Source organism: Urocampus carinirostris, chromosome 3, assembly GCF_059441175.1.
Source record: "Urocampus carinirostris isolate Australia breed hairy pipefish chromosome 3, RoL_Ucar_1.0, whole genome shotgun sequence".
NCBI classification, from domain to species: Eukaryota; Metazoa; Chordata; class Actinopteri; order Syngnathiformes; family Syngnathidae; genus Urocampus; species Urocampus carinirostris.
In genome coordinates this window covers 46,598,487-46,625,556 of record NC_142351.1, presented here as the reverse complement: position 1 = coordinate 46,625,556, position 27,070 = coordinate 46,598,487, and the positions used below count along the sequence as shown (strand labels likewise).

Here is a 27,070-nt window from a genome sequence, read left to right as displayed (position 1 = left end):
AGCTACCCATCAACCTCAGCGAATTGCTCCCCTGATTAATGATTGCAATTTCCCCTCATTAAGCGATTATAAACCTTCAAACACAACGCGGTACTGTACTTATTTGCTCACAACAAAACAGACTTTGTATAATAAAAACAAAGATGTAAATATGTATGTAAGTATGTTTATTTAACAAGTAACAACACAATTCTTTTAAACTCTTTCTCAGTTCTTACCCCACTTGCCATAAAATATAATATACAAGTATATATCTAAAAAATTATGTATATGTATATATGTGTTGGGTAAGTCACTTTAAAACTGTAATACGTTACATTTACAATTTACCTTGTTTAAAATGTAATTCTAGTGTAACTTTTTCCATTACTTTTAAAAAGTAATGTAACGAGTTACTTTTAGATTAGTTTAAGGTTTAAATGAGTACTGTATCGACCCTTGTTCATCTGGCTGAGAGATATCAATGCACAAGCGTCTCACAATGCCCATGTCAGGTGACTATGCCCAGTGTCTGAAATAACGTCTGCGCGGACGCCCGGGGCGTGCATCTTTGACGTCAGGTGTACAACTTTTCAAAACGTCTTTTCAAGAAAAGAAAAAAAAAATGTGGTATTTTTTTTTCCAAATCAAACGTTTGCTTTATTCCGATTTAGAAGCCTTCGTTCAGTTTAGAAATTTCAGAATTTCAGGCAATACGCATACTCGGGAGCCGATCAGAAGCCTGCATCAAATAACTTTGTGCTTCCAGATTTTCCCGAGTGTATTAATGTCGTGCATTTGCATATCATTTTCCAAAGTAAACGCATAGAGAACAATGGATAAGTGGTAAGGAATCAAGCCAAAACCTCATCCCCAGAAGAAATATTGAAAATAAGCTAACAAAATTTATGACGCTATAAAACGTAAACGTACGTACGTAGCATTGTGGAAAGAGGAGTTCACGTGGCTTGGAGCAACGACGCAACGCAAACTTCTTGAATGAAGATGAGTAAATACACGTACATACTGATGGCAGATGAAAAACAGTGATGTCATATCCATGCAATGAACGTTATAAGTAGATTTATAATAAACTTAATTTTAAAGTGTTGTTCTTTTATATTCTTATTATCAATCCTTAATACTTCACAACAATGTTTGTTTTTGCGATTAGTCGTCTAATTGTGTTTCAAGTTGTGAAAAATGGGGCAGGCAACTTTCTGGCTGGGCAGGCAACTTTTCAGAATTGTCTGCCCTGGTGTCCGGTAACTTTTTGTCATTGGTTTCAGACACTGCTAGGCCACGTGAAACGTGTTCCAACAGCCGTCAAAAGGTGTATAGGGTTGTCACCACTCTACTTTAGGAAAAAATGACCAATGAAAGACTTTTATATTACATTTTATTCGTCTTGTTTTTTTTTTGGACACTGCAACGGAGTGTCAAGAATAAAGTCTTTGAACATTAACCAAATGCAATTAAAAAAAACACCTTACACATTGAACCCTGACGTGATCCTTGCTTGCCTCAAAGGGGGTTGAGTAGCTGATGTGGTAGAACTGCCTGCCACGTCATCTTGCCCAGTATCAGATGGACTAAATATGCTCTTCAGAAGAACTACTGGATGCTTACTCCTTAAAGATAGAGAGAAACATCCATCCATCCATCCATCCATCCAATACCTACACCGCTTATCCTCAGTAGGGTCGGGAGAGTGCTGGGGCTCATACAAGCTATCTTCGGGCAGTGGGCAGGGGACACTCTAAACCGGTTGCCATCCAGTCGCAGGGGGACACAGAGACAGACCACTCACTCGCTCATTCCCACCTCGGCCAATTAACCTGACATGCATATTTTTGGAATGCGGGAGGAAACCGTGGGGCCCAGGGGAAACCCACACAAGCAAGGGGAGAACATGCAAACTCCACACAGGAAGGTTTGAAGAGAAACAGATTTACTAAACTATAATTAATTATTATGCTGAGCTTCATATCCACTTTATTACAAAATAGTCTGTAAAGTAGCATAATGTAAAAATAGAAATGAAGAGCTCTTTTCCAAAAGGCTAGAAATCAATTTTAATTCTTTTGAAAAAAAAATGACGATTATTTACCCAAACAAACACGTTTTGCAAGTATTACATTTATATAGTTAAAAATCATTTTTGGTTCAGTCTGAATACTATCAGCAATAATTGACAAATCAAACTACAACCCTGTTAAACAGTCAGTTTGGACTCATTTAAGGCCTTCTCAGTTCACCGACCAGTTCAACTTCATATTGGAGATAAACAAAAATACAATTACTTATAAAATTACTCAGTGAGAATATTGACGGCCGGACAATACTATTGTTTTACCCAGTGAATGTACGTTCTGCTGACACGACATGAATATTGGCAATCTTACCAGAAGGGTTTTTTTTAAAGTTCGAGGTGGAGTCCTTCGACGCTGACGGGATGTGAACCTTTGGCAGGCACGATTTGCACCTCACAATGATGTTCTTCATCTTTTCTTCCTTGAAGATGAATTTAGACTTCAGCCTCTACCCTGTAAATGCATTTTTCTCCATGCTTGTTCTTCTGCTAGGCTGTCATGCACTGCCAGCAGAGAAGCAATCGTCGCTATTGTCGTCATTACGTCAAGTCAAGTCACATTTATTTATATAGCCCTTAATCACAAAAATGTCTCAAAGGACTGCACAGGATTACAATTACAAAATTACACAATTACCTGATCTTAAACCAGCATGCGGGCAAGGAACAACTCAAAAACCTCAGTGTGAGGAGAAAAGAGAAACCTTGAGAAAGGACCTCACATGTGGTAATACCCCTTCCAGGATTGACCAGGGTGAATTACAATTAGTACACATAACAGTAAACATTAGGTAAGATGTTGAAAATGTCCGGAAAGTGCATGACATCAACGACGCCCCCAGCCTGCAAACCAGTCCAGAAAGTCTATGACGGCCACGACGCTGCCTCCCGTCTCTGCCAGCTGGTAAATGCAGGGGTTGACATGCTGCAGGTCAGACGCTGGTCCGCTGACCCATCCCAAATCATCCTTCTCCTTCGTATCAGCCAGGCAGGCATCGGAAAAAGACAGGACAAAACAGGATATGAGGTGGGCATCAATCATACGCTTTAGAATAGAAGTGTGTCAAAAGCCTCGATTTAAAAACTTCCGTTGAGGTTGCAGATCTTATCTCCAGAGGCAGGGCATTCCATAACACCGGGGCCCGGATGGAGAACGCTCTCGAGCCTGCAGACTTCTTGGCTCTCGGAGTCACAAGTAGACCGGCATTTTCCGAGCGCAGACTCCGTGCAGGAACATAGGGGGAAATCAAATGGGAGAGATAACAGGGTGCAAGCCCATGCAAACGTTTATATGTTAATAAGAGAACCTTAAAGTCACATCTTAAGTGGACTGGGAGCCAGTGCAGGTTGGCCAATACAGGAGTAATATGCTCAAACTTTTTGGTCTTAGTCAAAAGTCTAGCTGCCGCATTCTGAACCAGCTGCAAACTTTTAATGCTAGACTTTGGGAGACCAGAAAGCAATACATTACAGTAATAAAGCCGAGAAATAATAAACGCATGAATTAAAATCTCTGTATCTGATTGGGACAGCATCGAACGAATCTTCGCAATATTATGGAGGTGGTAGAAAGCTATTCTAGTAATATTTTTCACGTGTAACTGAAACGACAGATTAGGATCAAATATAACACATAGATTCTTGACCGAGTCACTATGGGTGATATTACATTTGTCTAGGTTCAGGGTAGTGTTTGAAAACAACTGACAACAGTGAGCTGGACCAATAATCAACATTTCAGTTTTTTCTAGGTTAAGGCGTAAAAAATTAAGTGACATCCGTCTTTGAATCTCAGTAAGGCAAGCCTCCAGATTTCTACAACTTAAATGTCCAGTTTTTTCCAGTGGCACATACAGTTGAGTGTCATCTACGTAAAAGTGCGGATGGCAAATAATATTAATAGTAATAATAATAATAAAATAATGATGATGAAAAGCCCAAAACATACAAGCCACACCAATATAAACTAATAAATGAATAAAAACATTAATTAAATTAGTAAAAGGGCCAAAGATGGCGCAACCTCGCACGTATTGTAATCCTGTTAAATAACCCCCATGCTCACAGAATGTATATGTAATCTGATAACTGTTTTTGCCTATACTTTGCCTTTACTTAGTTACCTGTATTTAGTATCTTATTACCGTAACGCCGTTGCGTGTAATCCGTTACCCCCCAACCCCGCCAGGCTATTCTTGCCCAAGACTGACCACTGGAGGTTGTGCCCTTGTGACCCAGGTGGTTAAGGGATCCGTGAACACAGCATTATGTATGTTATAATCGATAACATTTGCACACATTGTTTTTGTTTTTATTATATAAAGTCATTTTTGCTGTGTGTAAATAGGTGTGATTGCAAGGTTTATTTATGATTGATAAGGTTATAGCAATTAATAATTATGGGAGCAATTGGCTGAAGTTTACAGGTATGGATCCCAAGTCCAGAAAGTAAAAAAACTAGTTTGAGTTTGACAAATACTGGTATTTGAAAAGAAACTCTGGACTTGGAGATCCATAGTCCTGCTGCCCCCTCTCATTTTAGCTTAACTTTGCTGATGGTTTGCAGTTGGGTTGAACAAGGTTCTCATAGAAAACAGGCAGGACTGCTTTTCGAGGAACAGGGTTCCTGAACCCTGGACTAGAAGCACCAGTAGCTAATCATCTTCTTTCTGTAATCTCTTCAGACCAGGACCCAGACAGCCAGATGACAGAAAGCGTGTCTCCGGCCACCCACATGATGGCTGCCGCCTCTGTCCCATCCGACGCTCCGACTGATAAAAGTGAGAAGATCGAGCTGAAGCGCAGCATTACCCTCTTCAATGGCATCGGCATGATCATCGGCACCATCATTGGCTCGGGCATCTTTGTCACACCGACGGGTGTAGTGAAAGAAACCGGCTCAGCTGGACTCTCGCTAGTGATCTGGACAGTGTGTGGGGTGATCTCCACCATGGGGGCGCTGTGCTATGCCGAGCTGGGTACCACAATTACGAAATCGGGCGGAGACTACACATACATCCTGGAGGTGTATGGAGAGCTGGCCGCTTTTCTCAAACTGTGGGTTGAGATGCTGATCATCCGGCCGTCCTCGCAGTATGTGGTCTCACTGGTGTTTGCGACCTACCTCCTCAAACCCGTCTATCCTACCTGCAGTGTGCCTGACAGTGCCGCCAAGCTCCTTGCTTGCCTCTGCCTCAGTGAGTACCTCAAGTAAAATACTGACATCATTTGTTAAACTAAATCGGGGTGTCAAAGTCAAATGAATAGAAGGGCCAAATAAAAGATTAAGCTGTCAAATGTTGACATTTTTTAGCAACACACCCAGTGTTAGCATGTCGGTGGCAACCCGTACCCTGCTCCTAACCGTATAAAGAAAGGAAATTATGTTTTATTAATATATATATATATATATATATATATATATATATATAAAAGGCAGCGCACTGGATAGCGCATGTGCGGCACAGTTCTGAGGTCATAATATGTGGAGTTTGCACGTTCTCCCTGTGCTTGCGTGGGTTTTCTCCGGGCTCTCCGGTTTCCTCCCACATTCCAAAAACATGCATGTCAGGTTAATTGGCCGGTACAAATTGTCCCTAGGTGTGCATGAGCGAGTGAGTGGTCTGTCTCTGTGTGCCCTGTGACTGTCTGGCAACCAGTTCAGGGTGTCCCCTGCCCACTGCCCGAAGATAGCTGGGGTGGGGCCCAGCACCCCCGTGACCCTACTGAGGATAAGCGGTGCAGATGATGGATGGATATATAAAATTACTCATTTTAAAACTATTTTCTGTTATAACATCTGTAGTGCTAGGGTCGGTTTCAACCCGTATGTATTTACTATAAAGACAAGGCTAAAAAAAAAAAATCCCTTCCTGCACCATAGAACTTAAATGTAAATATTAAATAAAAAGCAGAACAAGTCAAAACAGAAAATATAAATTTGCAAGACCAAACAAAAGAACAGCCAAGAAGGACCTAGATCAATTACTTGTTTCATAACAAATACATTGCAAAATTACAGTAAGAGAGCAAAAGTGACTGCATGCAAGAACTCGCACTTGTATGCAAGTATGTGTTAAGTTGTGGGGCAAAAATATTCCCTTTAGTGTGTTCCTTTCAGTGAGACCTTCAGTTGACGAACAATATTTCCTGTCCACTTATGATTTCAGTTTTGGCTGTAGCTAGTGTTTCATAATCTTGTTTTTATAGCCGGGTCGAAACCGACAATAGAATTTCAATTAGACCGTTTTAAAATGTAGTGATTTTTTTTTTTTACCTTATTTAATTAAAATTACATTCCTGACAAAGCCAAGAAGCTTTGAGGCAATAAATCAATGTATGTGGGTTTTGCATACTTTTAAAATCCCAAAACGAGTAGGTGATCTAATACAAGCAGCGTGTTAAAAAACGTATATAGTCTAGTACACCTACTGAAAACCTAACAAATATATTCCAATAGGATCAGATAAAAAAAGCAAAACTAAATTAAATCGTATTTACTGATGTCTCTCTTTCGATTTAATCGGACAAAAAGACACATTCCTTTAATATAAATCATCCTAACGTAAACATAATATGCTTCATTATTCAAGCACTATCAGTAACCGATATTTAGCAAAGGCAGGATAAAATCACTTCAAAGTTAAAAAAAAAAATAGAGAGCAATTTTTTACTTAACTGAAATATTTTTTTAAATAATTGGAATGAAATACAATAAAGTTGAATCATTTAATCAAAAACAAGACTTTCTCCAGGGAGACTTGACGTACACAAAATTCCTGGTATACTATATAATATAATGAATCAAGATAAACCTTCTCGGGGCCACGTTCCGCCCAACCTTGTATTTGACTTAGGTGTACTAGATTTAATTGGAAGATGTGCAGTAATACAAAGTATAAAACTAATAGAGGGCACAAATAATTTAATACATAAATATATATTTGTTGATATTTTCGATTGTTGCACAATACACTTCATTGTGCAACCTGAACACATCATCAGTGAATCTCCCAGGGTAATCAGGTGTTTCGGGTTTTAGTCAGACACACAGCCGAGTGTGATCAGTTCCTGGACTTGTGTCCAGGTACCCCACTACCATGCCTCCTCCCTCCGGCACAATCCACAAGTCCCAAGGAGCCTGAGGACACAGTGTAAAGACCTGCCTGCAAAGCTCCTCAATAGGCCCGCAGTGGGCCTTCCACCCATTCCTCCGGCATTCAGCCACGAGATCGGCGTACTTTGCCCTCTTCTTCTCCTGAGCTATCCGGTCCTCTCCCAGGGGAACGTCAGCTCAAGGAGGACCACCTGCTTGCGGGCTTCAGACATCATCACCATGTCTGGCTGGAGTGTTATAGCTGCAATGAATTCTGGGAATTGCAACTGCTTCCCTATGTCCACCAGTGGCCTCCAGTCCCTTGCAGTTGTGAGAAGGGCCCCTGAGTCTTCTTGGATGGTTGAGGTTTCTCTCCTGCTCTGACAAAGGAAATTGTGCTCCTGGTTAGATGTTGTCGCTCGCTGGTGTTGATGCCAGTGCACATTGCGTCTGCAATTGCCCGGAGGACCTTGCCGTGGTGCCACTGATACCTGCCGGCGACAGGATGTGTTTAAAGTTACTCATTTCTCACAGAGCTGGCACTCAAGTGAGTATCAGGCCTCAGGTGAACCGGTTGGCAGGGCTTGTAAGGAGATCATACACCGATTTGACCAGGAATTTGAAGTGGTATGGCTCCACCTTCCAGAGTTTGGTCTAGGTGATCTTATGGCCAGCTATGTGCCCTCATTTTGTCCAGGCCCCTTGTTTGCTTATGCCCACAACTCTGCTGAAGCGCTCCTCTTTCACCTCAGCACAAACCTCGTCCTAGATAAGCATTCGCCTTTCCTGTCCTTTGGTCCTGCTGTAGCATGAACTCAGATTGCTACTCAGCCCGGCCTGGCCTGTAGCTACGGTTCCCACCAGTGTGATGCATCGCAGTCGGGCCGCTCTACTGCCTCCTGGGAATGCCACTTCTTCCCTGTTCTGTTCTCCCCTCCTGCTCAAGTGACTACTCTATCAGTGGAATCTCAGTAAAGCAAGACTTCTCTGGCTGGGGAAACCATGAGCTTTTCTGCCAGACTGCTGAAGGGAAGTTGCAGCTTGGTGTTGAGTCCAAGCAGGGCAATCTTGCTCAGGGTCTGTGACAGATAATTCATAATCAATATTGTTTAAAATACATGTTTATTCCTTCTGAACTAGGCGTTTTTTGACTGATGCGACATATACTTCAGATTTACAGTCCGCAAAATATGGTAGTTACATTTATAACTTTCATCAGGCGTTTTGAGGACAGCCATTACATTGATGAAGCCCGCTGGTGAAAATGAATTTGACACCCCTGGTATCAAGTATTGGTGTATACTGCAAACTTTTTTTTAATGTATTCATTAACCATTTTTAAGAGGGAAAATTATTGTATTAAAAAACTCGTTATTAGTATCGAATGTTTATAACTAATATGATTTTGTGAAAACGTTTTGTGAATCTTATTTTATATAAATACCTGTAATATGTCTAAATTGAGTAATTGTTTAACAAGTGCTGAGATTTTACTCTCTCGCTGCTTATTTCTTCTTTCAGGCGCTCTGACCTTCGTCAACTGTATCAGTGTGAGAGCTGCAACCAAAGTCCAAGACTTGTTTACGGTCTCAAAGCTGCTTGCGCTGATCATCATCATCCTCTTTGGCTTCATACAGATTTTCACTGGTGAGCTCCACAGCAACATTTAGCATAGTGAATGTAGTGGTTAATAAAATATTTGGACAAAAAAAATCCATTGATGAATCAATCGGAGGAAACCATCTATTTATATTAAGATTGTCTTGCCTTTCAGAGCACCACATCCGTTTTTAGATTGTTTTATAAGGAGGACTGATGAAAAACCTTGCAATTAATCTTATAATCTGAAGGCTTGTCACAGAAATATTGAAAGGGTCAGTGTGTATTATTTAGAGTGGATGAAAAAACATTCATTTAAGCAAAGACACATGAACTATCATATGAGCTTGCATTTTTTTTTAAATACTTGATTGAGAAGTAAGAATTTATTAGACCCACTATGAGCATCACCAAAGGGGGCTGACATGATTGTTTGCCATCTTGCTGCTACTGATACCTGGAAAAATTGAAAAAGACAAGTAAAATGGTGTTGTTTGATCACTGTGAGGCTAGTCAGAGTATGTGTTTGTTCTTGTGATTTTTAGCACTCATTTTCAGTTGCACTACACCATAGCCTACAGTTACATCTTCCAGTTATATAATACACCCTGTCCCTCTAAGTGAATTTAGTGTACTGTTTTTAAAGGTTTCATTGTATTTTAATCAAGAAACATACATAAATAAATAAAGCAATCTAATCTAATACTGACACGACACTTAGAACTTGTTTTTTGAAGCTTAGTTCATGATTGTCCACGTAAGAAGCTGTCCAAATCTGGTTGGATGGAACTTAGAACAATTCATGTTGTGCTAAGAAGAAAAATTTAAAGGTGAAATTTATCATGGTAGTTTAAAAACTAAAACTAAAAGCACTCTTTTTCTTAAAGGGACAACTGCACACTTTTCTATGTTTACAATGATTAAGAATTAGAATTGTCTTCATGGTCATTAATATGTTGGCAATGAGATTAGACTTAGCACTCCAGGGCAAAAGATGTAATGAAGACTTAAAAGACAAAAAAAAAGATACACAGGCAAAAATGTTTACAAGGTTGTCCTTGGAGACTGGGCAAAGTTGTAATAATAGTGCAATGAAAGATAATCTATATGCTGACATATTTTTCTTTCCTACGTCACAAAAAAATTATATATCCATTCTGATTGAACTATTCCCAAGGTATTTATGTCGATCCATACATCTTCGAGTTAAGATCGTCCCTCAAAGATCCACCACAATCTGACCCAAGCTTGCAGGTATTAAAGCCTAAATAAACCGAACCTGCTGGACCAAGCCTGAAGCTAACCTGAAATTTCACATTTTATTTTATGAAGACTCGGGAGGAAGAGGGATGATTTTGGCTGACGCCAGCTCCCTCTGCGCGCCCGCTTTTATTTGCAAGACACAGCCTGTCCTTTGTAACTAGACCTAAGTTAAACAAGACTGTATGAATGTTTATATCTTTTTTATTTCTGTTTTTTCAGAGATTATACTAACCGAAAATGTTCCATCATTGACATTTCTTTTTAAAGAATTGATGGAACCATTTAAAGGCTATGCAGCACTTTAAAAGAGAGAGGCAGAGAGAGACAAAAAATTGGTAGATTTAATAAAAAAATAAAAAAATACGTCAGCGAGGGCAAAGCCCGCCCTGACCAGAAAGTAATGATTGCACATTTTAGGCCGGACCCACCCAAAATTTGGGTCGGGTTGAGGCTTAAAATCCTACCTCTAATCCATCCTATTTGCAGGACACGGATAGACAAACACTATTGACTGGGAAGGAGGCTTCAATCTTTTGTCTTGAATGCTGCACAAACTGTTATCTATCACGATTAATTGAACATGAACGTGTGTTGAGTGCTCACTTGCTTGTTTGTACACGCGATTAAAAGCGCTTCTCGAATGGCCGGGGTTCAGTTCATGATTGAACGCCTCAGCAATCAATAGCTTGTCAGGATCTAGCATTTAAAGGTGCCACAAATATATAGGGTGCAAATAAATTACCACAAGGCATCATGAATGTGGTCAATAGAATTGCTGTTCTTACTCTGGCTTTGGTAGGTGCGACAGGATCCTTAAAACAAGGACTAAGAGGCTGAGAAACAGTTTCTTCCCCAGGACCATAATCACTCTAAACAAGCATGCAAGATTAAAAAATGTCTTGCCATATGTATTGAAAAATGGATCTAGTGTAAAAATATGGGTTTTCATGTTAGATTCTCTTGCTGCTAAATGTTATTGCTGCATTTTCCATTACACTATTGCTACAATGCACTATTTTCCATTGCACTATTGTTACCATGCTCTCGCAACAAGTCCAGAGCTAATGTCCAGCACCGACCCGACCAAGGCCCACAAGCTCGACAACCAGAGCCTAACAATTTACTTTATTTGCAGGTCCGATAACGAAGTAACCTGAAATTTTATATTTTATTAGTGAGGATTTGGGAGGAGAGGTGAGTTATGCTTTTGCAACCAAATCTAAGTAAAACAATTGAAGTCATATGTATTTGTATAGCCCTTTTTCACAAAAAGTCTGAAAGGGCTGTACAGAGCACAACAGCTATATACAATGTTTTTGTGGGAACGGTTATATTTTGAACAATAAATGGAAAAAATAAATATGTCACTTGGTTTGCATAGAATACAAATGCCAAATGTGATTATATCAATTATATTAATATAGTAATGTAAAGTTCAGACTCAGGTAAAAAAATTAAATGGAAGCTAGACAAGACTGTATTCACATACATACATCCATTATCTGCACCGCTTATCCTCAGTAGGGTCGCGGGGGTGCTGGAGCCCATCCCAGCTATCTTCAGGCAGGGGACACCCAGAACTGGTTGCCAGCCAGTCGCAGGGCACACAGGGACAGACGATTCGCTCGCTCATTTACACCTAGGGATAATTTGGACCGGTCATTTAAACTAACATGCATGTTTTTGGAATGTGGGAGGAAACCGGAGTGCCCAGAGGAAACCCACGCAAGCACGGGGAGAACATGGGTACCATCCAGTATACACCGACTATCACAAAACGGCAAATCAATTAAGTCAGTTCGCCGCAGTAGCTCTATCCTCGGTATCGTTTTTTTTTCGTTGCAAACGAAGCAAGCGGCTTGATGCTACTGTGCGCATGCATCTGCCGCCTGGGGATTTCCCATCATGCATCATTCCGTGGTAGTTGTGTAATGAAAGGAAGTCCATCTCTTTTTAGAGAACCGGCTTTTTTCAGCTCAACTCATTAAAGAGAGCCGGCTTTTAAGCGACTCACTTGCTTTGATGCATTATATTACGAATTATTATGTTTTATAAAGAAGTTAAGAAAAAAAGGAAGTATAAAAGGAGAAAATGAAAAAAGACAGGTTTGTGGTTATCCCTTTAATCAGTATATTACCAACAATAATTTAATGCAGAAAATGAAGTCATAATTTGAATAAGAAAATGAATTATTCTACTTAATTATATTTGCATGTATTTTTTACTTCTACAGTGAACGTCCAAGCTACTTCATTTTTGAACCTTTTTTATAATAAACCTCATTCATGTTGAGCAACTCCGTATCTTACAACAAAATGTTAATTAACAATATATATGATATAAGGAGACACATGTACAATATAACATGTTAAACTACATAAATAAACACGTAAATATGGTGTAAGATCATTTTGTATTTTCTAAGGGAAAATACGACAGTTTGTAAGGGCATGGACCCGTGGAGGTTGACAGGTATGTGTAAACAACGTTCACTACTTTGCCATTAATAACAATAAAGACAATTTTAATTCTAAAGAAACCCCTATGAAACCAAGCATCAGATCTAACACCCGTACTAATTAATATAGCCTTTGTTTTTTATCATAGTGACAACATGAACATTTACTGAACACCACATTGTTTGAAGGAATAAAGCCAGCAAGCAAGCCAAAAATTCCAGTCAAGTTCCACCTGCTCCTCCAGTGCTCTTAATTTGAAGGCCACGCCCACACGCGTTATGCTCGTCACTGCGTTGCCATGGTGACGACTTAGTGAACCGTTTGGGCTGCTGTACGACACACACATTTACGAGGCCGCTAAAAAAAGCAAAGAAAGTGTCAACATCTCAACCAAACAGGTTCAGGCAGGAATTGCAACTATATATATATATATATATATACTGTATATATATATATATATATATATATATATATATAGCAAAGCTCTTGATCTACCGGTCGATCTACGTTCTTACCCTCACCTATGGTCGTGAACTTTAAGTTTTGACCGAAAGAACACGATCCCGGATACAAGTGGCCGAAATAAGTTTCCTCCACAGGGTGTCTGGGTTTCCCTCAGAGATGAGGTGAGAAGCTCAGTCATCCGGAAGGCTTCATTGATGTGTGGACAGAATCTCATCAAAGCCACTACTGATTCATCATACTGGAATCATTCCGAGAGGCCTGATACTTACTGATGAGTTGCCCCAAACTCTTTATTATAGTTCTTTAAAATTAAACAAAAATAATTATAATTTAACCAATCACATTTCTGCTGTGACTTCTTGCCAGGGTCAGACATCTACCAGGACTTCACAGTCAATTCTGGAGAACCTGTAGCATACAATGAGTGTAAACAAGGCTGTTGCTTTAACCAATCAGATTTTGAATGAGCAATATTGTGGCCTTTTAGCAGGCGTAGGAAAACTTCAGCAATTTCACAAACTTTCAGGGATTGTACGGGTCCTTGAAATTCTTGAAAATGCTTGAATGTTAATATTGTGATTTCTAGGGTTGAAAAGTGCTTGAATTTCGGGTGGTTCTTTTAAATGCTTAAAATTTGTCAACATGCCTCCTCATAAATTAAATTGGCACTGCTATCTGGTGGCTTCGTTTTGCCATGCAGTTTTTCTTCCCACATAATTAACGGTAGTTGGCATTAGTTTGTATGGCATTGTCCTATGAAGTGTCATCGCCCCCTATGGGTCACCCAAGAGGATGCATGCTACAGCTAGACAGAGCACTATGAAATGTGTGTTAGTGCAAGGATCACATATTAATTACGGACATTTATTATGTACTGAGCAAAAAAATAAGGTAGCGTTTCCCAGTGGTATATTGTAATGGGAAGAAATTCCTGCAACTGAAAATGTGCGCTACATATTACTTTGATTTTTACCCAAAACCTATAGGAGGAGAGATATGTCTCAAAAACAAATTGATTTGCTATTACCTCAAGATATAATGTCTGATGTAACACACAAGATTAATAATTCCATATGTAAATTGCAGATATATTGGTGGCTCTGCAAAATGCATAATTCACCCCAGACTTTTCCTTTTAGGGGTACTGGAGAAAAATTAAACATTGGCTTAAAGAGTCCCTAAAAAGTGCTTAAATTTGGCCATGAATAAGGTGTACAAACCCTTAACTATGATTAGCTAGGGGGCGATAGCGGTGCTTTACAAGGAAAAGGTGAAAAAAAATATCCCTGTGACCACTGCTACTGTGGAAAGGACATTTTTCAGTCCAACATCGTTTAAAAAAAGAAATACGAATTTCTGTATTTGCTTCAATGACATCAGAAAAAAACTTATTGATGGAGCTGAAACGCGTGGATCACTTCTACGACAGAGTACATGATTTTAGGCCATGATTTTTTTCCGAGTTAAATGTGGCTTTATTCCTGAATGATAGTACTATTGTACAAGATCATGGTAAATGTTTTAGCTGCAGTAAATGTTATATAGCCATAAAATAGTTTTTGAGGGTTAGCTTGATTCAGACATAGCACTACTGAAGGCCCAGGTGTAAAATGCATGGCCATTGGAGACTCCTATTTTAGAATTAAAGAAAAAATGATATCCAATTGAAATGCAGTATTTTTGTCTTCTGTAGGTGATGTGCCCTACCTGAAGCCAGAGAATGCCTTTGAAGGAAGCAAAACGGGTGTTGACAATATTGTCTTGGCCCTGTACAGTGGTTTGTTCGCCTTTGGAGGCTGGTGAGTCATTTGTCACGGATTAATGTTCAAAATTAGAAACAGTAACTTCCTGTCTCATATCCACCTGCACTTAAATTTGTCTTGCCGTATTTCCTGGACTATAAGGCGAGTTTAGAGACAACAATTTGGCCAGAAATTTGAAAAGTGCGCCTTATAACCGGGTGCGCCTTATGCACCTGCAAACAGCAGTGGATAAAATTGGAAATCCATACAGTATTTATTTTACAATAATTGATCATTTGAAAAATATGACCAAAATCACAAAACATTGTATGCAACGGGAATCGAACCCTACCGACAGCGAGAACCCTAAACACCTGACTACCAGTGATACAGACGACATACAAAAATGCAGTTTAATTTATTTGACACACTATGTTAGTGGTGCCAGATTGGAGAGAACAGAAACTGAAATTAACAACTCTTTCGTGCATCTGATAACAAATTTGACATTGCATTTATCTATATCTTTCAGGGTGACTTTCTGCACTGTTAAAATAGTGTGATAATTAAATCAAATCTAATGCCTTTTCATATATCATTTGTATTAATGGTGGTCAAAGTGGTTAGTTTTGGATGCTCTTTCCGACGTGACCCGGGTTCGATTCCCATTGGATACAACATTTTGTGATTTTGGTCAGTGAGATTTTTTTGACAGATAGATGGTTGCACTCACAACTGTATAAATAGATACGGTAGCTTTTACAGGAGTTTTAGTTCCATGCGCTTTAGTCTTATTTTGTGCATTATAAAACGACATTTTTTTGAAGTGTGCGCCTTATAAAATTTCGGGCGCCTCATTATGCGAAAGTACGGTTACTGTTTTTCTAATCATTGAACCAAAAATATGTATACATTCCTCCTATTAGCACAAGAATGTATCAACATTTGGAACATTCAAAGGCACATGTTGTTTTTGGTTTTCTCCTTAGGAATTACCTGAATTACGTAACCGAGGAGATGATCAATCCAGAGAGGTGACTTAAATGTGATGGAGATTGTTTTGAGGATGGTTCTCCTGTTAGTATTTGCCAATAGCATGACTTCACTTTGAGATTCAAAAGCATGCTTTTTATATGCATGATGGAATTTTCAACGTTTTAAATATTTACAGTATGAATGCTATAGGACAGGAATTATTGCATGTTTCTCATAACCTTGTCATGAAATTAAGACTTTTCTCAAGCAAAATCCGACATTTTTATGAGCAAATAACTCAAGAATCACTTTGAGTTTATTTTCCCCCCTATAAGATTTCATTATTTAAAATTTTTTAAAACTATTTTAAACTTTTCCCTAAAAAGATTATACCATTTTTTTCCAACAATACTAGGTACTTTTTGTTAAAAAGAGCCTAATTATCTTAAATGAAACACATACTATTTTATTTTTTGAACTACATATTTTTCAAGTATTTACATAATCCCCTTTTTGGTGCATCTCTTGCAAAAATAACACAAAGACTATTCTAATTCTCAATCACTGTAAAAGTAGAATTTGGCATAGTAAAAACTTTACTGTTCTTTTTTTTAACGAATGACGATCAATAACAGACGCTCCCCTACTTACGACCATTTGACTTACGAAAAACGGTAGATTTTAACATTTTTTCCGGGATGTCGAAAAATATCCGTACATTTCTTTAAGTTAGATTTTGGATTGTGTGCACCTTTTTCAGAGTACAGGACACTACTGTAGTGTTTTTCTCCGCCGCTACCGGCGTGTGGGACTGTGAGAGGTCACCCAACATCCACCCCGAAGAAGAAATCCGCTTCCTCTTCCTAGTTCCTGTGTAAACATACTATACTGTATCTCCAACGCACTAAGAACTTTGACATTTTTATTGTTTAATATCTCGTGCATTCATTCGATGTGGGTGGTGTAAAGTGTAAAGAAGAGGCGAGCCGTTTCATTTGAAATGAAAGGGGAATAGTTTGATGCGGACAAGAAAATAGTTGGATCGCTTTTTTTTTCATCCACTCTACTATGGAAGATGACTTCTTGAAGCTATCTTCCTAAAGAAAGTTAAACTTCACTTTATATTTTTATAGAGCATATCATTTTATGACATTTTTATGTTTTTAGTACAAAACAATACAGGTTACGTATACAAGCCTTAAACATACTTCTATAAACCTTAAACATACAAAACATAGCACTGAAGCAACTTACAAACAAATTCAACTTACGAACGATCGTCTCATTCCTAAGTAGGGCAGTGTCTCTACCATCTTAAAAAATAAACTTGGCTTTTATTTTTTAAAATGGATGATTTCTCTCTTTTTCAGTGAAACATAACCTAAGATTTAGTTTAAATATAGTCGTAAATAAATAAAGTAAACAAAATAATTAATTCTATCTAAAAAAAGCTGACATAATTCTGAAGTTATTGGGTGATATGTTTTGGTAAAAAAAGCCCTGGAATACCTTGTTACTTTGTTCACATGAATTTTCAGGAAATAATTTTTTTTTTTGTCAAGTGATTATTCATATTTTCATTAAACTATTTCAAGATGAATATAAAGATAAATGAACCATATTATTACTTATGACTTAAAAAAATATCTGTTTTTTTGCCCACAATGTTGCCAATTGATTACATTTTAGATCACACCTTATTTTTGTTTTTATAGATCGTGATTTTGTTTTCTTTCTGGTATCACGTGCTGCAAAATAGATTTAACTGTATAAAAAAAAAAAACCTTACGGTAACTCTTATTATAATTAGAATTGGCCTCATTGTCATTAATAAGAATGCATTGGACATTGTTTACAAAAAAATAAATAAACATGGCACTGCAGGCTAATCATGTAGTAAAGACTTAAAAGATAAAAGTAAAAAAGAATGTTAGGATAAACAGGCAAACAATTTACTAGGTAGTCCTTGGAGACTGGCCTAAGTTGTAAGAGCATTAAAAGGATAGCACAATGAAAAAGCATTGCCCTGACAATTTCCATCCATCCATTATCTGTACCGCTTATCCTCAGTAGGGTCGCGGGGGTGCTGGAGCCCATCCCAAGAATCTTCGGGCAGTGGGCAGGGGACACCCTGAACTGGTGGAACATACAACTCACTCCCTCATTCACACCTAGAGACAATTTGAACCGGCCAATTAACCTTACATGCATATTTTTGGAATATGGGAGGAAACCGGAGTGCCCGGATGAAACCCACACAAGCACAGGGAGAACATGCAAACTCCACACAGGTGGATTTGATAATCTCAGAACTGTGCCGCGGACGTGCTAACCACTCAGTTGCCGTGCCGTCCAATTTGCGAGAACTTATTTCCCAAATAAGTCGAGAAATACAATTGCTTATCATACAATTATTCCATATGATTTTTAATGTATTTGTTTTTTCCTCACAATATTACCAATTTCTCCCACTTTGGGTTGCACGTGTCTTCCTCACAGATAATGTTTTTTTTTTCTTTTTTGTATGACGTGACCAAATGTTTGTAAAAAAAGATTAACTGTGAAAATAATGGAAAAGAAAACATGACTTCATTTTTACTAGAATTACAATCGTTTTTATTGTCATTGATCACCATTTAGTGGACGTTGTTTACGGAATAGGACATGGCACTCCAGGATAAGCATGTGGTAAGGATACCTATCTATCTACCCTGGTCATTTCCCACGAGAGGGGTGACCGACAGCAAGACAAACACATACACAAAAACAAGGAAAATAAAAAAGGTAAAAAGTGGCAAAAACACACGCAACTTTTTGGGGACCATGGCCATTCCAAATGCCCAAACACTCAAACACCCAAACAAGTTAAGCACCTCGGCACCCAAGTCGGTCATGCTTTTGTCCCTCCAGATGAAACGGGACACAAGAGGCCATGTCACTCGGGTCAGGGTGACACAACACACTCTATTGTTCAACAGCAGGGACCGACAGCTTTCACCAGTTTACCCCTGCAGCATCATACAGGTGCCCTGCCCATCCCTTAGAACGCGTCCAAACATCCCACTATCCTTTCACAACACCTCTCCACTCATTCCTATCACCAACAGAAAGGAATAAAATATAAAAATAAGGTTAAAAAATGTTAGGATAAACAGCTAAGTAATTTACAAGGTAATGCTTGGAGACTGACCTAAATTAAATGTGAATCAGGATAGCCCAATGAAAAGTATCTCAATGACTTTTAACTGCAACATATTTCCAAAATAAGTCAAGAAATAAAATTGGTTCCTTATACGATAATTCCTACAAAATTACTTTTTCCTCCCAATTATATAAATGTCGTTCTCACAGAAAATAATTTTGTGTTTTTTTGGAGTATGACGTGATCAAATAAAACAATCGAAATGAACGCTGTCTCTTCTTGCCATTAGAAATTTGCCCCTGTCAATTATCATCTCCATGCCTATTGTGACGATTGTTTACATCTTGACCAACTTGGCCTACTTCACAACCATTTCCCCCCAAGACATGATCGAGTCGGAGGCTGTTGCTGTGGTGCGTTATTACCCGTCGAGTAGTTTGATTGTGTTGAGTGATTTTTAGAAATCATTTATAGAAGTGTAACCTGTGTGCAGAGTTTTGGCGATTACCATCTTGGTGTGATGTCCTGGCTCATTCCAGTGTTTGTTGGGCTCTCTTGTTTTGGAGCTGTGAACGGATCTTTGTTTACTTCAGCACGGTAAAAAAAAAAAAAAAAAAAAAATCTCATAATTTTACCCTTAATCGTCTTCTCCTTATTCTCAAATCTTCTTGTCTTTCTTCCACCCCTCCTTCTGTTCCTCTTTCTTCTTTTCATCTTTTACTTTTCTATATCCTCTTCTTATTGCCCTTATTGACATTGTCGTTTTTGTACTTGTACTTTTTCTACTTCTCCTTATTCTCCTACTCGTCATTTTTTTGGTACTCTTTCTTCCAGTCCTCCTCAATCTTCGACTTGTACTCTTCTTTTTGTCTTTCTCATCTTCCCCTGCCTCTACTTCCCCATTATTCTGTTTCTCCCGATTATCCTCCTCCATTTATTGTCATTGCTTTCTCTTAGTCCTCCTCATTCTTCTTCTACTTATACTTGTCTTTTTATTTTTCTCCTATTCCCCTGCCTCTACTTCCTCCCTTCTTCTTCTCAGGCTTATCATTCCCTCCTTCTTTTCCCTCTTCTTTTTCTTTTCCTTCTTTGTCTTTCACTACTTGTCCTTCTTTAATTCTCAATTCTTCTAATTCTCTTCATCTCTTCTTCCTTTTTAGACTTGTACTACTCCTTCTTCCTTTACTTCTACTCCTTCTCATTCTACTCCCTTTTCTGTACCTATTCTTCTAGTCATTCTTCTTCTACTTGTACTTTTCTTTTTCATTTCTTTCTCCCATTCTTCTTGTTCTACTTACCCCGTCTTCTCCTACAATCCTCCTTCAATTTCTACTCTTTCTTCTAATCCTCTTTTCCTCTTTTTTCTGTTTTTATACCTATACTTTTCCTTCTTCAAATTCCCATTCTTCATATTTTCCTCTGCTTCATATTTTCTGTACTTGTGCTTTTCCTCAATCATCTACTTCTCTTTCTCCTCATTATTCTATTCCTCTTTTTTGTTTTACCTATTCTTTTAGTCCTCCTTATTCATCTTCTTCTACTTTTACTCATATCATTCTCTTTCATATATTCCTTACTTCCCCCTTTTCTGCTTCTCCTGCTTACCCTCCTTTCTTTTTTGTCTTTTTCAGATTGTGTTGTATTTAGACACAAGAGAGAAGCTATATATAGAATGTAATTAATAGGGAAGATGAAGGGGTAGGGAAAATAAGCGTCTGCTTCATACTTCCCCTTTTCAAACATGTTATGTTAACATTATTTTGTTATTGAGTCATTGTTTTTATCCTGTTTTTATTTTAATGTTCGAAATAAAGTTTTCATTCATTCTTTCGTCACCTCCTTTTTCCTCTTCCTTATTTTTCTTCTATTTTTCTTTCTTCTACTTTTCTTCTTATCCTACTTCTCTTCATATTTTCTTTTTGGACACCCTTTTCCTACTTTACCTTATCCTATTACTCTTATTTATTGGACTTATTCCTCCACTCTTCCACATTGTTCTTCTTGTATTTCGCTTCCTTCTGTTACTTTGCCTCATCGTCTACCTTCTTGTTCTACTACTACTACTAGCTTTTCTTTTCCTCATTTTCCATCATTTTCTTTGTTTTATTTTCCTCCCCCTGTTGCTACTATCTTCATTTCCTCATTTTCGCCTTTTTCTTTTTATCTTCCTTATTTCAGTTCCACTCCCTTCAACTTATTATTCTACTCGTTCTACGCCTTCTTGTCTTTGTCCTTCCTCAATGTTAAAAAGTACGATGGTGATTGTGACTAATATCACATGGGATATAATCCTTTGAGATTGTAACATGTCTTCAAGCCTTATGTGATTGACAATCAAGTGCTCCCATCAACCGAGTGTCTGTTTTCACCTGCAAACCTCACATGGGTAAAAAAAAAAAAAGAATGTAACATGCACCGTTTCTTGCAGTCTGTTCTATGCTGGAGCCCGCGAAGGTCAGCTTCCTGCTGCTCTCGGGCTTGTTCACACTGATCTCTTCACGCCAGTTCCATCCCTCATCTTCACAGTAAGAGCAGCTAAAACAACAGCACTCTAATGTACTTTTGAAAGCATAATAATCCCACTGAGGTGGAATTTGGCCCGCAGAAATTTCGACGGGTTAAGGCCAAACACCTGCTCTCCTTGCATACCCACTCAGATTGAACTACAAATGAGTCTCCATAGGTTTGCAGTTAATTTAAGGATGCAGTAAAATACATAGAATTAAGAAAAAAGTATTTCACATGAAATGCTTTTTCCTTAATTGGTCTGAAATTTTAAAAATTCAAACATGGTCTGCTGACTTTTCTTTTTCTGACTCATCTAAAAAAAATGTGAATGTGCCAATCGGTAAAGCCTTGCTCTCTATTGCCCCTGAACTGTCCCACTTGAACTTCCTGTTTAAAACATCAACCATGACTTCTTTAAGAATTAACCTACTCCAACTTGTTTTTTATTGATTGAAATTTTAAATATTTTTCAAGTCTAAAAGTCTTAATTAACAACATATATGATATAACGAAACACATGTACAATATAACATGTTAAACTACATAAATAAACACGGTTGGAAAAAAATATGGTGTAAGATTATTTTTGTTTTTGTAAGGGAAAATACGACAATTTGATAGGGCATGGAGCCATGGAGGTTGACAGGTATCCATATTAGAACAGGTTTAAGATGTGATTTGAAGGCTATTTTGGTAACCTTAATTCTTTTTCATGGACTTGCCCCCTCATATCTTTCTGATTTAACAGTCCCCTATGTTCCTGCTCGGGGCCATTGCTCGTAAAATGCTGGTTCACGAGTGATTCTCAGAGCCATGAATGCTCTGCCCTCTGAGATACGATTTGCAACTACTGTTCAAGTGTTGAATTTGATGCTTAAAACACACTACAGCTATGAGTGATGTTGACATTGTACTCTTGTCTTCATGTCCTTGACAGAGAAGGATGATCCTGGTTGTTGCACAGCAATTGCATTTCGAGCCATCTTACCAGCACTTAAACCTGATGTACGCCATTATCTACAACCTGTTGCATTAGATAGATAGATAGATAGATAGATAATTTATTCATCCCCATAGGGAAATTCACTCTTCCAGCAGTCTCCTTTGTTGTTTATTAACAGGATGCCCTCGGGATGCTTTGTTGTAGTTTAGCCACGGCGGAGTTGATCGCATCACACGCTAGTCCAAAAGTTTGACGTTCCTGCAGCAGATGGAAATCTTTGTGCCCAGTGTTACACCACCTCGTGTTCACGTAGATAGCGAGTCCACCTCCTCTCCGCTTCTTGCAGGCTTTTGGGTCTCTGTCCTTAACAGCGCTGAAGCCGGGTAGCTCCACGTTAGCGTCAGGGATGCTAGACGTGAGCCACGTATCTGTAAAAAACAGCAAATTGCACTCCCTGTGCGCTTTGACGTTTTTCACCAGCACAGCCAGTTTGTCGGTTTTATTGGTAGAGAGTTCACATTTACCATGATTACGGACGGTACCGAAGACTTATAACGCCGCTAGCCGCTTAGCTAGCTCCGTCTCTCCATCCACGATAGGGCCCCTCATCACGCCGGCACGAGAATTTTTCACGGCAAGGAGTTGATTCCTCCAATAAATGCATTTTTGTGTGTTAAAACCCATAACGATAGGATAGAAAGTAATCCAAAGTGTAGTTGTCAAATGGGACGAAAAACACCGAAGATAGATATTGACATTAGTCAATATACCTGAGCAGGAAGCTGTTAACTGGACACTAAGTCATATTAATGTTGTTGATGTCTGTTGATGCCCTTGCAACACCTGTTGCAGCCTGCTCATCCTGGAAGGGGGAATGTCTTCATGTGCGGCCCCCTCTCAATTTTTCTTAATTTTCCTCATTCTGAAATTCTTGATTTCTTTCTTACCCTCATGTAGGTTACAGATCCGGGGTTGTTGTAACAGTGGTCTGCGCAGGCCCTTGAGACCTTTTGTGATGAACAGCTATACAAATAAACATGACTTGACTTCAAACTGGAATAACCCCAAAGAACACTGCAGGAACCAACACTGGGCAGCAGAGTCACGAAAAGGTTTCTCAAAGGAAGTAACCTAAACACAAGCAAAGTTCCGTGTGGATAGACCATCTGCTTCTGCTGGTTGGATTGAGATGGACTAAGAAAGGGGAAAATCAAATGAGCAGCAGGGGATGAGGATGTTTGTACTTAAAGAAGTTACTAAAGGACATACAACATGGGTTGACCTTCCCTTCAAATTTGGCTGATGGCTCACGGATCTCTTAACCGTCCGGGTTGTAGTGGCACCACTTTCTGTGGTTTTTCTTGGGCAAGAACAGCCTGACACCACCCATTTCTCTCCTTGCCCTTTTTAAAAAGTTTGCTCTCCCACTTGACAGTATTGGATTTCATGGTTACCAGTAACAGGAGAACCCTCCTTCTCTGACTCAGATACAGCACTTTCGTTATCTGGTCACCGTTGTTTTTTGGTGTACAGCCTCACCTCGCTCTTCAGAGATGAGCTGGACCTTAGCAAAAGATGTGAAGTGGCGTTTGTGTGACAATAGTGATAGCGTATCTTGAATTACTTGGGAAAAACTACTTTTTTTGCCTGAAATTGAGTATAACATTTGGAACAAAGTGGAACATGTTTAACTGTATGGAAGGTTCAGCCTTTTGACAATCTGTGATTAAGGATCATATTAAATATTGCGACTTAACGTAATTGTCTTTTAGCTTGCCTATTTTCGGGTTGTGTTTTAGCTCCAGTGTTTTAATGTGGTGGTTTAGCTGTAAGAGGAACAGAGTACTCTCAGAACCAAGGTGTCCAAACTGCAGCTTGGGGGCTGTTTGCAGTCCAACAAGCCTTTTTAAACCAAAATGATATTTACTACCAAAAAAAAAAAATCTTATATCAACCTCTTCAGTACAAAGGATAATACTGTATATGTTACCTGTTACAGGGTCTTTGATAAAATCAAAAATCTTGTATTAGCTTTTATTAAGTTTCAAGCTCTGCATTTGAATTTTAAATAGCATGTTTACTCTATAAATCTACTTTGAGTAACCTGATCAGATCCATCATTTGTCTTTCCTTTCAGTGTCTGCTGTCCATGCTTTACGCTATTTCCCAAGATATCTTCTCCGTCATCAACCTTTTCAGTTTCTTCACTTGGCTTTGTGTCGGCATGGCCATCGCTGGAATGGTCTGGCTCCGATTTAGAAAGCCCAATCTCAGAAGGCCTATTAAGGTACAGTCATTTTATGTATGGACGAATGAGATGAGATTGAAAAGTACAAGTGTCAAACTAAAGGTCTGCAGAGCAATTGTGGCCTGCCACATCGTTTTATTTGGCCCGCAAGACAGTGCTGAAGGAAACACAAGAGAAAAATTACACACTGTCCCTTTAAGTTGTTTCTAATAACAAATTAGTCAGACTTGTCGTTCATTAGTTTCTCATCAGGATTAGGCCCTATGCTCGTACAGTGCCGTGAAAAAGTATTGGCCCTCTTCCTGAAATCTGTGTTTTTGGGATATTTATCACTCACAATCGTTTCAGATTAGCAAAATAAATAAATATCACACAAAGACAACCCAAGGAAATACAAAATGCAGTTTTGAAATATGTAAATGCTGAAATCCACTGGGTGATCTTCACTTCAGACAGTCCTTTCATGAACCAAATTTGTCTTTACCTGTATATGAAATTAGTACCGATATTTGATACCTGCTAGCCTATGTTATTTTGGTTGCCTCCATTGTCTCTTTGCTCACGCGTTGTCCTTCATCTTTTAAATTGCCTTGCAGATTACTCCGTCTCTTTGTGAGCTTTTCATGACCATGAAAAAGTCCTGTTCAAAAAAACGTAATAATGCAGTGGGTGTACCATTAAAATAATTCACGTGACCTTTAAATAACAAATTTCCAGAGCAATAAATGCAATACCTTATTTTCTGTTCAATTCTTTTTGGGTAGCATTGTCCAAAAACACATTTAAAATGTTTCCTTAAAGGGTAACATTTAATCACTATATGTATTCGATGTATTGTGTCGTGCAACTGAAAACACCTGCTACGAAGTGCAAGGAACACTACAAACTACTTAGACTCAAAGTGATCAAAATGCATCATTTTTCTTCTCATTTTTTTGCCCTGCCTTTTCCAAGGTTTTTTGAATTAAGCTTTTTTTTATCACTAGAATGCGCTAAATGATACACATCTAAGCACTTGATGTTGCTGTATTGTGTTGTGCAACCTAAAACGAGCGCTTAAAGCACAAGAACACAAACTACACAAATTCTATGTGACGAAAATGTACCATTAAACTTCTTATTTCTTTGCCCAATTTTTTTGAGGTTTTTAGGTACCCGTAGCAGCAAGATGGCGAACAATTGTGTTTGCTCCTTTTAGGTGAGGCTCATGTTATCTAAAATAAATGGTAATATCTTGACGTAAGAGGAGTTTAAAAAAAATTTAAGTTTATTTGATAGTTAATGTATTTTTCCTCATTATTCAAATTAATATATTTTTTAATAAGGGGGTTTACCACTAGGAGGCACTAAATAATACACACTGTGCCTTTAAGTTGTCTCTAATAATAATTTAGTCAGACTTGCTGTTCTATAGTTCTTATCAGGATTAGGCCCAATACGCCTACAGTATCGTGAAAAAAGGATTTGCCCTCTTCCTGTTTTCTGTGTTTTTTGGGATATTTATCACTCACAATCATTTCAGATCATCAAAACAATTTAATATCACACAAAGACATCTTAAGGAAATATAAAATGCAGTTTTGAGATATTGATTCCATTTATTAGGACACAAAATAAATCTAGGCCTATCTTGCCCTATGTGAAAAGGTAATTGCCCACCCTTGTTAAATCACAACGTAACTGTGACTAACCACAGTTTTGGGAAAGATGAGTTAAACTCCATAGGCTACAACCACAATGGATTCACGCCACCTGTGTTGAAATCACTTACATGAAATCTTTTTAGACAAAGTAAAGTAAGCTACAAATCTTCCAGAACACAACTGTCATGCCGCGGTCCGAATAAATTCCAAAATAATTTTTTTAAAAAAGTGATTACAATCTGTCAATCCAGAAAAAGTCACTAAGCCATTTCCAAGGTGGTAGGGCTCCAGCGAACCACTGTCTGAGCCATTATCCACGAACGGAGAAAATTGGGAACAGTGGCACACCTTCCCTGGTGGACCCACTAAAATTACTATAGTTGTGCGATGACGGCTCATCTAGGAGGTTACAAAAGAACCTCAGAAAACATCCAAAGGACTGCAGGCCTCACTGGGGCCACTATGAGAAAGACACAGGGCAAAAATGCCATCAATGGGAGAGTTCCAGTTTTTGCTGACACAAAAGTGCACAAAGAGTCATCTCACATTTGCCTAAAAACATTTTGTTTATCCTCAAGACTTCTGGAGAAACATTCTGTGGTCAAAAATCAAACAGTTGAAATGCCACAACGTTTGACAAAAAGAACACAATGTAATCAGTGAAGAATGGTAGTGACAGTGGGATGGTCTGGAGCTGCTTTGCTACCTCAGGACCAGGACAACTTGGTATGGTTGATGGAATAAGGGATTCTAGTGACCATAAGTTCCTGAAAGAGAACATCTGGCCATCAGTTCGTGCCTTCAAACTCGAGCGGTTTTGGACCATGCAGCATGACAACAATCCAAAACAAACCAGGAAGTACAAAAAGAAGGTTCTGGAGTGGCAAATTCAAAGTCCGGATTTAAATCCAATTAGG

The 27,070-nt window shown here is 38.6% G+C and overlaps 1 protein-coding gene across 1 annotated transcript in view; it reads left to right on the top strand.

Annotated features, from left to right (window-relative positions):
* The window catches only part of LOC148369854 (large neutral amino acids transporter small subunit 1-like), a 32,656-nt gene that overhangs the window by 687 nt on the left and 4,899 nt on the right, over positions 1 to 27,070 (top strand). The window contains exons 2-9 of the mRNA XM_088332085.1: positions 4,756 to 5,268; positions 8,688 to 8,813; positions 14,646 to 14,751; positions 15,684 to 15,728; positions 19,101 to 19,224; positions 19,305 to 19,408; positions 21,240 to 21,336; positions 24,400 to 24,549. Coding sequence (XP_088188211.1) covers positions 4,756 to 5,268; positions 8,688 to 8,813; positions 14,646 to 14,751; positions 15,684 to 15,728; positions 19,101 to 19,224; positions 19,305 to 19,408; positions 21,240 to 21,336; positions 24,400 to 24,549 — 1,265 coding nt within the window. The remainder of the gene's footprint in view (positions 1 to 4,755; positions 5,269 to 8,687; positions 8,814 to 14,645; positions 14,752 to 15,683; positions 15,729 to 19,100; positions 19,225 to 19,304; positions 19,409 to 21,239; positions 21,337 to 24,399; positions 24,550 to 27,070) is intronic.